The sequence below is a fragment of the Pygocentrus nattereri genome, chromosome 1, assembly GCF_015220715.1.
Source record: "Pygocentrus nattereri isolate fPygNat1 chromosome 1, fPygNat1.pri, whole genome shotgun sequence".
Lineage (NCBI taxonomy): Eukaryota > Metazoa > Chordata > Actinopteri > Characiformes > Serrasalmidae > Pygocentrus > Pygocentrus nattereri.
This window is the reverse complement of record NC_051211.1, coordinates 36247059-36261058: the sequence shown is the minus strand read 5'-3', so window position 1 is coordinate 36261058 and position 14000 is coordinate 36247059. Positions and strand designations below refer to the sequence as shown.

Sequence of the window (14000 nt, the reverse complement as noted above, 5' to 3'; positions counted from 1 at the left end):
GAGTTTAGCTCCCACCCTAATCAAACACACTTGATCCAGGTAATGCAGGCCTTCAGGAGTATCTGAATATTAGAGCCAAGTTTGTTGTCCAGGGTGATACATCTCCAGGAGTAGGACAGAGCAGGACTACTCCTGTTATAAAGAACATACTATATATTAGTCTTAATACTTTAAAGCTTTGGTAGATTAGTATGTAAAATATTAACACACTGCAGTATTTTGTATTAACTGGAACTAATGTTATATTAACTAATGTTAAGCAAATGCACTTCATATGAAGCTGCAGTTTTATTTAGTATACAATTGGAACACAGCATGTCCAATTTAATTTTTTTTTTTCGATAAAAGACTTCACCGGTGCCATGAAAAATCTCCCACTTGTAAAAGAGCTCAGGCAGGTTTAATGTGCTTTAAAAAGCACATGCAAAGTCAGATCATACAGCTGACAGCGCTGACTGCACCTGTCCTGACTGTACACCCTGTTCTTGTTCTCTTTTTTTACATGCCGTGGTGTTTGCTTTGCAAAAAGGATGTTTCCATATGAAACCCACAGCATTTACTATATACAGAGGCGGGGTAAGTCACATGGCCTAAGTCCAAACACAACCCATTGCATTCTGGGTCAAAGTCTGACATTGGTAACTGAAGTCGAACAGTCAGAGTGGAATAATGTAACCTGAGCAGGGCTTTAGAGCTTTTGTCCTGAACATAGCCTTCTTCAATAATAAAAACCTGTATCAGTGTACAATACAGGCCCCTATCTGCTTCCTGGGCTACCCTCCTGCATTATTGAACTGTTTTCAAAGCACATCATTTTCTTTGTACAGCACAGGTGTATTGGAGAGGTGCATTTCTTCTCTGTCTTTAGTCCTTGTACTTTGGATCAATCTCACACTACAAAAAAGAAACTGTTGTATATAAGGTTATTATATTGCCACTGTATTATATCCTGATCTAAAGTATTTAAATGTAATAAAACAAGCTGTATTCTGCACTATGGACCCTTTGCCATTATTACCCCCAATGTAAACAGTGCTGTACTGCTGTAGATATCTGCACTGATAAGTACTGGATGCAATGTTGTCATTCACATATTGTGTGCTTTGTCCTTCATTTGTTTCTTATTGGCTACTGACTGGATTTTGATTGCATTGTTTACACTCAGCCCTTTTCCTTTGTGTTGTAACCTGCTCTTTATGCAGATGCCTGAGCTGCAGTTTTAATAATCAGGTTTATTTTGTGTTATGGCCTCTGTGATAGTGCTGGGCGGTATTGATAATATTCAGGATGACAACAATTTCCACATATATCTAGTTAGGTATCACAATAGTTAACAGATGATATATAAGGGAGCACTAGCGACAAAATTACAGTAGTCAGGTCGTGGATGAAGGTCCATTAATAAAATGCACAAACTACAATTTAAAAACGAAAAGCAAACCACTTGGCAACAGGGACACTGTAATTTATGGGCACTGTGGATAATATCCTTCGTACCGATAATAAATTTGCTAAAACCGAAAAGCAAGCCATGGCTTGTCACATGGTGTAACGTAAACGGTAAACCAGAATATCAGCACCATTATGTGGAGACCTTTGGGTTGAATAAACAGGGCTTTCTCTGGTTGACTCTTCCACGTTTACAGCAGGCTGAATTTCAAGACACAAAGAAATAAAGAAGTAACGTAGCCGGAGAGACGAGCTCGAGGCCTTAAGCACCCCGAGCACTCCACTTCAGTATGTACACATGCCCGGTTCTGTTCTGTTACAGTTTAATTAAGCGTTTATTTCTTTCAAAGTGAAGTTATGCTACAGTATCAGAATGACCCCAAATACAGACCCTTTAAAGACGACTGACAGTCAATAAGGGGGGCTTTCTCATCCGCGGCTCAGTCCTGACTGCCATAGCTAACAGGTTCACTTACAGAGAGGCGGGACCGAAAAGAGCATCATTTCTGACAGAAGATGTAGAGAAATTACCTCAAAGCCACTCGCACGGAGCTCTCGTCCTGTCCAGTCGACATCTTTCAAACGTCTCGGTGTCGTTAAAGGACAAAAACAAGGACAATTCCGAGCATTCGGGTTTTTCTTCTTCTTTATAGCCTTCGGTTAGCCAACTTAGCAGGTACGTTAAGGTTCGTCCGTTAGGCTCCCAGCGCGTCTCGCGCTTCTTTTATTCAGCTTCACATGGTGAAACAAAAAGTGTCTTACAGACAAAAACGTAAAATAAAGCTGTTCGGACGTTCTTACTCGACTGGAAACGAGTCTGCCCGCCGTCTGGAGGGTTAACATTACATTCCCACCGCCACAGTCCACCCCCCTGTGTGGCAGCGGCCGCTGGAGCCTTGTCTTAGCGCTCAGACACGGTCATTTGTCCTTGCATGACGTTCGCACGGCTGCAGCGTCACCAGACCACGCCCCGAGCCGCCACATGGCCACGCCCACCCGCTCAACGCTAAAATATGCCTTATGTCCAAAAGCTTGTAGACATCTACTCATCCACTCTTCTGGAAAGGCTTTATTCCAGATGTTGGACCGTCACATACGAACATCTCATATTGGGCAACATATGGATTTAAATAACGGCATAGTGACATACATTATCGCATATGTATTTCCCATGTTATATTTGTCACATATGGGTATATATGTACTTTTTTGAAATTGGCCATTTTCAAATGTGAGACATATATTTCAGTCATGTGTCAACATATACAAACAAATATGTAATACATATTTAACAATATACAATTGAAGGCATTATTCATATATGGCACACATTACTCATAAATGCTAGCTTCATGTTATATAATGCAGTTATATAAATATATAAGTTATATAATAGGCTTCTACGCATCTTCATTTCTTCTGAACACTTCCTATTGAAGTGAAAATGAGCATAATAGCTACATAACTAAACTCTATAAACATTCACATGTACATTATGCAATAAAATAATTAGAACATGCAATAAATGAAAATATTGTTCCCTGACACATTTAAATAGTGTAATATTTGAATGCACATAGATAAAATAGTAATAATAACCGTGTAGGGATGTGTCAGACTGATACATATGAGACATACATATATATATGACATTTTGGGCAATATTTGATACTTACATATATACACATATCATGTGTGCATATATTTTAAAATATATGCCTGAGCCTTTGTGATATATGTGCATATGTGGCCATATATCAGTTTTGGGTGTATGATTATTGTGAGGATTTGACTGTATTCAACCACAAGAGCATTAGTGAGGTCAGGTACTGACCTATGAGTTCTATAAGTTCTGTATCATAAGCACCACATCAATTAATACCAGAGGTGCTGGATGGAGCTCCATGCCTCCACAGATCACAGTTCCACAGCTCCACAGCCTAAAAGTTCTGCTGCTCTACGGCTCTCTAGCCCACACCAGGCATGGGGCTTATGAGCGACTGGTTTAGCTGATCGCAAACATTATTTACCATGTGCTCTACTGCTCATATGCTTTACTGCTTAAAGGGCCAATGTCATTGAAAAAATACAACTTTCATCCCATGGGTAAAATAAAGGAGTTTATTATGTTTATTAGGAAGGAAACACTGTTAAAGATTCCCATACGACCACAATGTAAAACAAAGCTGCAAACACAGGCTGTTTTGAAGTCATCGTGTTGGTGACGTCACGAAAACTGTTGCACTTGCATGTATCCGCCTCTTCAGCCCACAGCGCGTTAGACCATTCAGTCCATTAAGGTTATAAGCTGTGTTTCAGACTGGACTGATGTTTGAACGAGGTGCTATATAGGGCAGCAAATCAGAACAGATAATTAACATACATGAATCTCGAAAGGAATAGAGGTCAACTGCTCTGCAGCGCTGAGGCAAAAAAACAGCGCCACTGTGTGGCCGGCCATCAGTACTGCCCTGTTTAAAAAACCTTTATATAATAAACTATTAAAGGTTTTTTAGTTCCTGATGGTGTCCAATAGTCACTAATGGTGTTTTATGTTTTCCTCATGGGTTATTATCACAGTATAAGGGGTTCTAATGGTTTATCAGGTGTTCTGTGATTCCAGGCGCATGGTTTCCTGATGGGATCTAAAGATGTGTGACAGGAAACTAATGGCCTCGAATGGCAATCATTAAGCCAATTCTCATGAAAAAGCAAAACTACAAGGTTTTATTCCTATAAAGGTACCTATGAGGTAGTTTTCACGAGATCACAACTTATTATTCGTTTGATCTCAAAATGTCAAAAGTCGACTGGCCTTCCACCCAACCTTAATGGGTCTAACGAAGGTTTCGGGTGTGTGTGTGTACATACATGTATGTATATATATATATATATATATATATATACACACACACACACACACATATGTGTTTGTGTGTGTGTAAATGTGTTTGTGTGTGTGTTTGTGTGTGTGTATATATGTGTGTAGGTGTGTGTGTGTGTGTATGTGTGTAGGTGTGTGTTTGTGTTTGTGCGTGCATGTAAATGTGTTTGTGTGTGTGTATATATGTGTGTAGGTGTGTGTGTGTGTGTGTATGTGTGTGTGTGTGTGTGTGTATGTGTGTAGGTGTGTGTTTATGTGTTTGTGCGTGCGTGTAAATGTGTTTGTGTGTGTGTGTGTGTGTGTGTGTGTGTGTATGTTAGAGTTGTAAGGATGCAGAACAGATAAAATATAGAGCGAGTAGTCAAGGCTCAGTTCAATGCATCTTCAGACAGTTAATAGTTGTAGTTCGCCAATAGATGGCGCAATATGTACATTAATTGATCCGCCGCCTGCAAACAAACCAGCTTGTAGTGCATCCCATAGACATATATATATATATATATATATATATATATATATATATATATATATATATATATATATATACATATACATATATATTCACTATGGTGCATCCAGCCTCTATAGCAGAGTTTGTGACGTTATTATCCTCTAGTCTTCCCTTTTTGTCTGAACACGTTAAAGCTCCAGAGTGACAGATGTGAGCCACATCAAATCAGTCCAGGTGTGAAATTAAACACACAAAAGTGTGAAATTAAACACACAAAAAGAAAGTATGAGGATTAAAAAGCAGGAAATTGTACATTCCTTTTGCCTCGCAAATATAGGCCTATTTGAGTAGAATTAAATAAAAGAACAAACCCATCACAGTTAAGTATCTGTCTGTGAGTATGAGTGTGTGCTGCTGAATGAATGGGACTGTAACTGTGGACTCTTTTTTCATGTTTCACAATGAACACAATCTGCTAATCTGTTCAGCGCATGTTTTTGACTCATCTGTTAAAAAGGACTTTTTTAAGATGGAAATTCCAACATGTTTTTCAAAATGTTCTGCATAAATAAATGATTAAGATGTACTCTGCAAAAACTGGTATCTTAGCATGTGAGGCGAGGTAAATCTAGTCAACACTTAATATTTTCCTTTTGAGATAAACTTGTAAACGTATTGTAAAATTATATATATGTCTAGACTTTTTAAAACTTGTTTTAAGTGACTTTAGTGAGTCATATTATCTCACTGTACAGCCAGATAATTTGGCTTTCAAGCATTTCTTACAAAAAAAACAAAATTATCTTCAAACCTGAGATAATTAGACTAAATAAAATCACTCAAGTCTAGAAATAAGTTCATCTTATAATATGCTTACAATCTCAAAATGAGAAATATTAGATAGATCTACTAGATCTAAGATCATTTCTCTTGCCAAGACACCATTTTTAGCTGTGTAAACAAAGTCACTCATAGAGGCTTGATGTGAAATGCTCCATTCCAGAGAAACCCAGGATGAGTGTACAGGGTTTGGTGATCTTGTAGCAAACATGTGAGAAAATAGCAGCAACTTTCAACAAAAAATATGGTATTAACACCTGGTACTGAAGGCAGTCTGCACACGCTTTAATTGTTATTCTTTTATTTACTGGGCAGTTGAACATTTCCAGTCTTAGATCACATACTCAGGCATATTTCAACCCTTGGGATTTAAACATATTTGCAAAATGGCATTTTTATATATACTGTCTGGAAACAGTACAGGAGGAGTATAGGCATCCTTATGACATGCAAAAAGAGACATAGTCCATTCGAAGACAGGCTTCAGGTTATAGTTCTCTCTGTTTCAGCCAACAGTTCTTGCCAGAAAGGTCAAAAGCTCTTCAAAAGGGACATTCTGCTGTCCACACTAATCACCTTAATCACTGCCTGTCATTACATATGTTCCAGAAAGGCTCACTGGCTTTTCATAAAATTACACTATTATCATAAATGCATTACATCAGCAACATGTCTCTGATACTCCTGTAGACAAAATATGAGTGAGGACCTCATGTCAAAATATATAATATCTCACAAGAGTTTCAGACATATAAAATCGTTCTATTTACACTGCTGGCATTACATGTTTGAATTATTCATGCTATTTAAATCGTAAGGAATATTATTACTTTGTATTCAGGAGAATCAAACAGCTGCTGCTGTTGCTCCTTCCTGATTTGATCATGTAGAAATCTGAAAAGTGTCTATTTACGATTAGAAACAAATAAATAAATGAAGTTAATGCTACCTAATGCTAATGTCTCTGGAACCCAACACAAGTTTTATACAGCAGACATGAACTGTAAGAACATGGTGATTATCTTGCCCTCATTATTCAAACAGGTAAAGTAGACAAAATAGCCGGTTTTTTTCTCTCAAATGAAATTGACTAAATGTTCCCAAACAGTGAGACCAAACCTATGAAATTCCAGCACATATAATGCCTCAGTTTGGGAATCACACATTAAAATGCATTTGCTCGGAAGTGATTGAAAGGCAAGCTGATTTGTTCTTTTCAGCATCTGGTTCAACACATGAAACGCAGACGAAATTCACAGTATATCTGTCTTAAAGAGACGCAGACAAACGTGTCTTTCAAAATTCACTGGTAATAAAAAACATAAAAAAGCAAATCTTTATATCCAACATTGGCCTGCAGTCTATAACTTAGTAAAAGAACCTTATAGGACACCATTACAGCCAAAGTGCTTCTGCATTCAACCTACCAGTATACACAGACTAGGCACACATTCATTGGCCATTATATCAGAAACACCTACCAGATCTTGAATTTGAAGGTTTACGGTTGCTGTTACTCATTTATCAGCCCCATCTATCCTGTCCTTTAGTGGGAAAGACCCACCAATGGACCACCGCTGACCAAATATTTTTTTCATGGTGGATCATATTCTCAACACAACAGTGACACTGGTAGTGTGTGTGAAACAGGTATGAGTACAGCTGCATTACTGAGTGAACTCCACCTTGCTGGTGTACAGTTAGAGACACTTAGTACACTTAGCAGCCCATCTGTTGATGCACTAGCCATGTATAACCCAGTGGCCACCAATCCTCCTCCTGAAGGTTTTCTGCAGAGATTATTTGTCGCTGCCCCCTTCCCATACCTACACTAATGCACCTTATCCAGCCAATCAAGAACTTCTGAAGAAGGTAATTAGCATGTGTGGCAGAATGTGGTTCAAAGGAAAGTCAATCTTGAGGACCAGGCTTGGTGGCCACTGCTCTATGTCTTTGTCAGTTTCTGACCACAGGACCACTTTTGGCTGCTGAACTATTCTCACCTTAGCTTTGATCTTCGATGCGAAAAACTCCAGCAACTCTACTATGTTGGTGTCACTGCTGTTAAAAACAGTCCAATACCCTAATACCGGATCAGTAATGTCCTGCGGTGGTCCCTTTCCAGTGATGGATGTGGTAGAGGGGGGCTGTGACTGTATAAGCTGTAACTGTAAACCTACAAAGTCCACATATATGGGAGGTGGTCATGATAAAAAGGGCCAAAAAGTGCAGTACAAGATAGATGCACCTGATAAACCAGCAACTTAAAGTATGGCCCAATCCCATTTTACGCCTTGTCCGTACCACTTGGCTCTTAGCCCTCATCACACCTAGTGGTAGAGTCAGCCGGTTTACAAGTTCTCTGGTAGAGTGTCCCGATTTTAGTTGAGATACAGGAGTATGGCGAAGTGTTAGGGCTACATAGCCCTCCAAACGGAGGTTTATCAGAGGCACAACCCAAACAGAGTGCTGCGAGAAAAAAGAAAAGCCAAGCCACCAAAGAAACCCACAAACATATTTTCTCCAATAAAAATACGATAACCATTGTATGGTCTTAGTTTAATGTTGTTCCAATGTTTTATGGTCCTTTTCTTCATAAAAAGCATGAAAAATCACTAATGGTATGTTAAGGTCACGGTAGCTAGCTAGCTAGCTAAATTTCCCGTTCCACCTTAAGTAATCCAGCAGTTCCTACACCTGTAGCGCCAGATGCTACTTACATTTAAGGTGGAACAGGAAAATTCAAACAAGTAGCTGGCAAATAACTGACTTCAGCTTTATGTCACAAAATAATTAGGGATGGGTGATAATAAATGGTTGTCGCATCCAATCTTTGACTTAAGACTGTAACTAAAGCCCAGCAGTGAGGTTGCTATCACAGCAGACTGGCAGGGTCGCCCACAGAGAACAGCAGACTGGCAGGGTCGCCTACAGAGCACAGCAGACTGGCAGAGTCACCTACAGAGCACCGCTAGTAGTCTGACAGAAACTGGTCTGCAGAGGAGACGTAGTTCATGCTCTGAGGTTTAAAAGACGGCGGTGGGACGGGTGTCCAGCTCACACATCACAGGACACAACGTCTTCCTCTCGCCGCTTCCTTCAGAAGTACATGTGAAGGACGTTTTTCCTGATATCATTTTAAAGTAATTAAAAACTCATCTTACTCGGACTGGACCTCACGTGATGCTCGCTGTCATGGAAACGTTTACTCTAAGTGGTTCTCCACGCATGCGCGTCATTTTGCATCGTGTAACTCGGGGGATAAGAAATGGGATTGGGCCTATATTTCACAGCATTCGTATAGATCATATTCATTTTGTTCTGAGTGCCAGGAAAGAGGCAGGGAGAAGATTACATTAGAGCAGCAGAGCTGAAATGTAGACAAGTACCGTTTCCAAAAAGCATCACAACACACAGATTGTATTAGACTGGTAGATTAAGTATAATCTTACCTGTATGATGCTTTAGGAAAAGTAGAACCCAGAAAAAAAGCTGGCATACAAATTAACATAAAAACAGATGACCAGTAAAAGAACTTCTCAGTGCCAAAAGTAGATAAGCAATAATATCAATGGTTAGAAGCAAACTAGCTGATCTATTATTACCTAAGATTAAACTATCAGATATTAGGGTGGTGTTCAGTGGTTAAGGTTCAAGTATTTCTGTAAAAATACCATAGGTAAGGACCCACAATCTGTAGCGTCAAGTACGAAATCAATGAAAACCCTCAACAAAAGATTACCATAGAAGGTAGACATACTTTCTAAAAGTTACACTACCTGCTCTCTTTGTCACTTAATGAAAAGTACATCAGTAAAAAACATAAAGGTCAGTAAAATGTTTCAGTCTGCTACAGAATTATAACAAATAAACAAAAACAGAACCAAAATTGTCTGTTAATGAAGGAACGAAATAACATACATGTAAGACTCATGTAAGGAAACCTCAATAAAGTGACATTTTTAGAAAGTGACAAAGTTTAAAATCACTGCTTAACACTGCGATAGTACCAGAGGATGTGCGTAGTCAGGTTTGAGGGTAACGCCGGCTCTCTGTCTCTCACTCCTCCTCGTCGGGTTCTTCTGTTTTCAGCACAGAATCCTCCCCCAGGATCTTGCACAGCTCATTTAGGCGCAGTTGCATTTTGGGAATTCCAGCGAGCTGAGACTCCAGACGCTGCTTCTCCTCGGTCAGAGAGAGACGAGTGGCCGTGTCCAGCTGCTCAAACCGCCAACCCCCCTCGCCGTCAAACTGCAGCAGGTGGGTGTGGTACTTCCTGTGGACAAGAACGCCAAATGGTGAGGTAAAGATGAGATGGAGTAGATAAAGAGATATTAATTAGATTAGTGGGCCGTGGTACAGCTAGGGGGCTGTCGGCATTATTTTTTTAACCAGCAAAACTTCAAAGTATAGACATTTAACCAAAGATATTTTTAAAAATAACAAATATTATTCTTGTAATTATTATTTGCAAAATAAATTGACCGATCTCACAAAATGCATGACCTAACTAGCTATTTATACTTATAACTATATTTATAACTATTTATAATTTCAGTGCAAGTCAGTGTACAAAGTGTCTCTTATTCATTGTATGGTATTTATCTATCATGTATAAATGAGTATAAACTGTAGATATTTTGGAGATTTTTTATTTATGCTGCATGATTATACACTCGAAAAATTCATCAGGCTACAATGGTCATGTTATATTTGCTTACATGTGAAACTATTAGGCAGAATATTGGAAAAATTCCACAATATTTCAGAATTTCTGCATAAGTAAATGGTTAAATGAAGACATGCATAGTCATAGTTTGATGCTCCATTCTAGAGAAACTCACTGAGTCACAGTTGTTTACAGGTGTGTGATAGAAACTAGATATCTGAAGTGTGTAATGCCTCTAAAAGCTCTCTCACAGAAAGATATTACAAAAATGTCTGTAAGTACACTTACTGTTGTCTGACACAATGCTGTATGAGTTTTGAGAAAGTTTTGCCCGCAATATAATAAAAAAAAAAATTCCATTCATGGCAAAGAGGTACATGTAAGGCATAGAGAACTCATTCATGTAGAAAACTTTTTTTTTTGGGGTGAAAAATATTTTCAGATTGACTTCTATTTTATTAATACCAACATTACATCAACTCAGACACATGGAGGTTCACTGGTTGTGTTGAATAGTAAATAAAATGGCTTAGAGTTGTGAACTGTGTGTCCTATCGGCACCGCTTTTAGTTAAGTTTCCCTAAACAATGCACAATTTCACAACCACTGTGAATGACTTCATTTAAATGGCAAGTGCTGAATTATGCAGAGATTTAGAAAAACCTGTGAAATTCCACTTTAAATCTTTTTTGTGTTCCATGGAAGCTTTTGTGGTCAGCTATTTGGGCCAGTTGCAGAAGCCCAGGGACCCCTAAAATAGATTAACTGTTCTGCAAAAAATCTTATTTATACAAATTTTCCCATAACCCAAAAGTGTTCACCGAAAAAAAAACATACAAAGGTCACATTTCTAAACAAAGTGGTCGCAGCTATCTTGAAGCCTGAATTTTATCCATTTTTATAACTAACCATAAGTCACACAGTGTCTATTTTAAGAATCTTGACTACAACTGTGACATGCTTGAGCCTCACCACAGAGAGGGCCTATGGGTGATAGACAGCAGGGAAATCCCAGCATCCTTTGCAGCCTGGAATATTTTACCCTCCACATCAATACTGACAGCGCTTGTACATTCATCCAGCAGGGCGTATTTGGGCCTAAACATAAGATCAGATTTTAGGACAGACATTTCAAACACACAATCACTCACCCGCCCACTTTATAACATCAGTTGAGTTACCTGTGATAGAACATGCGAGCCATTCCCATCCGCTGCTTCTCTCCTCCAGACAGCACGTCTTTCCAGTCCACCTCTGCCTCCCATCCTGCACACATATGAGCTCTCATGTCAGCTGAGAACTTTCCTGTGATGGGCTAGTCAATTAAGACAGGATTAGATTTCTAAAACCCAGTTTTGTCCCATAGAGCTGAGCAGTGATCGCTCACTTTTTCAGCAGCTATGGTCACAAAAGTAAAAAGTCTCATTATTTTTCTACATAGTCTGGAAAATCCTTATATAGATCATTCTACTGAATTTGCACAAACTATTGTACAACAGTAAAAATTTATTTAAACAGCAATTAAGTTCACCTTAGATATTCACAAGGATTATGTTATGATCTATTAAAACCCAAGTCATTAATTGAGATAGTAATAAGCTAAGGCCTGGGCCTGGGTTCGAGTGCCCAGCCGGGTGACCATGGTCCTTTCTGTGTGGAGTTTGCATGTTCTCTGCGTGGGTTTTTTCCAGTTTCCGTCCACAGTCCAAAGACATGTAGTCAGGCTGTTTGGACATGCTAAATTGCCCCTAGGAGTAAATGTGTGAGTGCATGTGTTTGTCTGTCTGTCTGTCTGTCTGCCCTGCGATGGACAAGTGACATGACCAGGATGCCTTTTGCCCAATGACAGCTGGGATAGGCTCCAGCACCCTCCCCCCACAACCCAGAAGGAGAAGCGGCTTAGAAAATCTGTGTATGAGTGTGTGTGTGTGTGTGTGTGTGTGCTCAAAACAATAAAGGGAACACTTAAACAACACAAAATAATGTAAGTAAAGTACATAAACCTTCTGTGAAATCAAACTGTCCACTTAGGAAGCAACACTTATTGACAATCAATTTCACAGCTGTTGTGCAAATGGAATAGACAACAGGGGGAAATTATTGGCAATTAGCAAGACACACTTAATAAAGGAGTGGTTCTGCAGGTGGGGACCACAGACCACTTCTCAGTACCTTTCTGCTTTCTGGCTGATGTTTTGGTCACTTTTGAATGTTGGTGGTGCTTTCACACTCGTGGTAGCATGAGACAGACTCTACAACCCACACAAGTGGGTCAGGTAGTGCAGTTCATCCAGGATGGCACATCAATGCGAGCTGTGGCAAGAAGGTTTGCTGTGTCTGTCAGCATAGTGTCCAGAGCCTGGAGGTGCTTTAGGAGACCGGCCAGTACACCAGGAGACGTGGAGGAGGCCGTAGGAGGGCAACAACCCAGCAGCAGGACTGCTAACTCCGCCTTTGCGCAAGGAGGAACAGGAGGAGCACTGCCAGAGCCCTGCAAAATGACCTCCAGCAGGCCACAAATGTGCATGTGTCTGCACAAACGATTAGAAACCGACTCCATAAGGATGGTATGAGGGCCCGACGTCCACAGATGGGGGTTGTGCTCACAGCCCAACACCGTGCAGGATGCTTGGCATTTGCCAGAGAACACCAGGATTGGCAAATTCGCCACTGGCGCCCGTGCTGTTCACAGATGAAAGCAGGTTCACACTGAGCACATGTGACAGACGTGACAGAGCATGCCCAGGCATTATAGGGAGGTCATACAGGCACGTGGAGGCCACACACAATACTGAGCCTCATTTTGACTTGTTTTAAGGACATTACATCAAAGTTGGATCAGCCTGTAGTGTGTTTTTCCACTTTAAATTTGTGTGTGACTCCAAATCCAGGCCTCCATTATATATATACTGCTCAAAAAAATAAAGGGAACACTCAAATAACACATCCGAGATCTGAATGAATTAAGTTAGAATTACGTATACTTTTTTTTTGTTTTAATGAAAAATCTTATGATGTTCAAAGCTGTGTTTGCTAGTCATGTACTGGCTAGCATTGTTGATTTATGCTAAAAATTATGAAAATTATTAAACTTTATTATAAAATACACCCTGCAAAGTTTGAGCAAAACCAAGAGATCTGAGCTCTCCAATAACTTTTACCACATTGTCAGTCTTTAATGAGCTTTTTAGGATTATGGCTTGTTTACAGTCATCATTAAGAAAGAATAGAATAGATTTACAACCATTTGTCACCGTGTTTGCACACTGTGAAATTAGACCTCTGCATTTAACCCATCCATACAGTGAAACACCCACATACATGCACACTAGTGAACACACACACTAGGGGGGAGTGAGCACTTGCCTGGAGCAGTGGGCAGCCCTATCCATGGCGCCCGGGGAGCAATTGAGGGATAGGTGCCTTGCTCAAAGGCACTTCAGTCATGGACTGTCAGCTGAAGGGATCGAACTGGCAACCTTCCAGTCACAGGGCTGGTTCCCTAACCTCCAGCCCACGACTGCCCCAAGTGATGCACATTTCAAAGCTTAATAAATACTCTGATTCCTCTAACTATGTCCCAACAATCAGCAGAGATGGGCTCCTCTAAGCACCTGCCAGGCACTCTGAAAATTAAAATAACTAATGCCCACAAAGCAGAAGAAAGCTATAAGAAGCAAAGCGTTTTATAGGTAGCAAACTAGGTT

The 14000-nt window shown here is 39.9% G+C and overlaps 2 protein-coding genes across 10 annotated transcripts in view; both read right to left on the bottom strand.

Moving 5' to 3' along the window:
- The window catches only part of LOC108427070 (kinesin-like protein KIF21A), a 55340-nt gene extending 52982 nt beyond the window's left edge, over positions 1–2358 (bottom strand). For 6 of the 9 annotated variants that reach the window (XM_017696994.2, XM_017696998.2, XM_037539958.1 and 3 more), the window contains exon 1: positions 1981–2358. In XM_017696994.2, coding sequence (XP_017552483.1) covers positions 1981–2024 — 44 coding nt within the window. In that variant the 5' untranslated portion in view covers positions 2025–2358. The remainder of the gene's footprint in view (positions 1–1980) is intronic. The other 3 variants (XM_017696995.2, XM_017697001.2, XM_017697000.2) reach the window with 1 other exon arrangement.
- Positions 2359–5908: 3550 nt separating this feature from the next.
- Positions 5909–14000, bottom strand: part of LOC108427069 (ATP-binding cassette sub-family D member 2) — a 29274-nt gene continuing 21182 nt past the window's right edge. The window contains exons 8-10 of the mRNA XM_017696991.2: positions 11475–11559; positions 11266–11391; positions 5909–9900 (exon numbers count right to left, since the gene is read on the bottom strand). Of these exons, the coding sequence (XP_017552480.1) occupies positions 9684–9900; positions 11266–11391; positions 11475–11559 (428 nt within the window). The 3' untranslated portion in view covers positions 5909–9683. The remainder of the gene's footprint in view (positions 9901–11265; positions 11392–11474; positions 11560–14000) is intronic.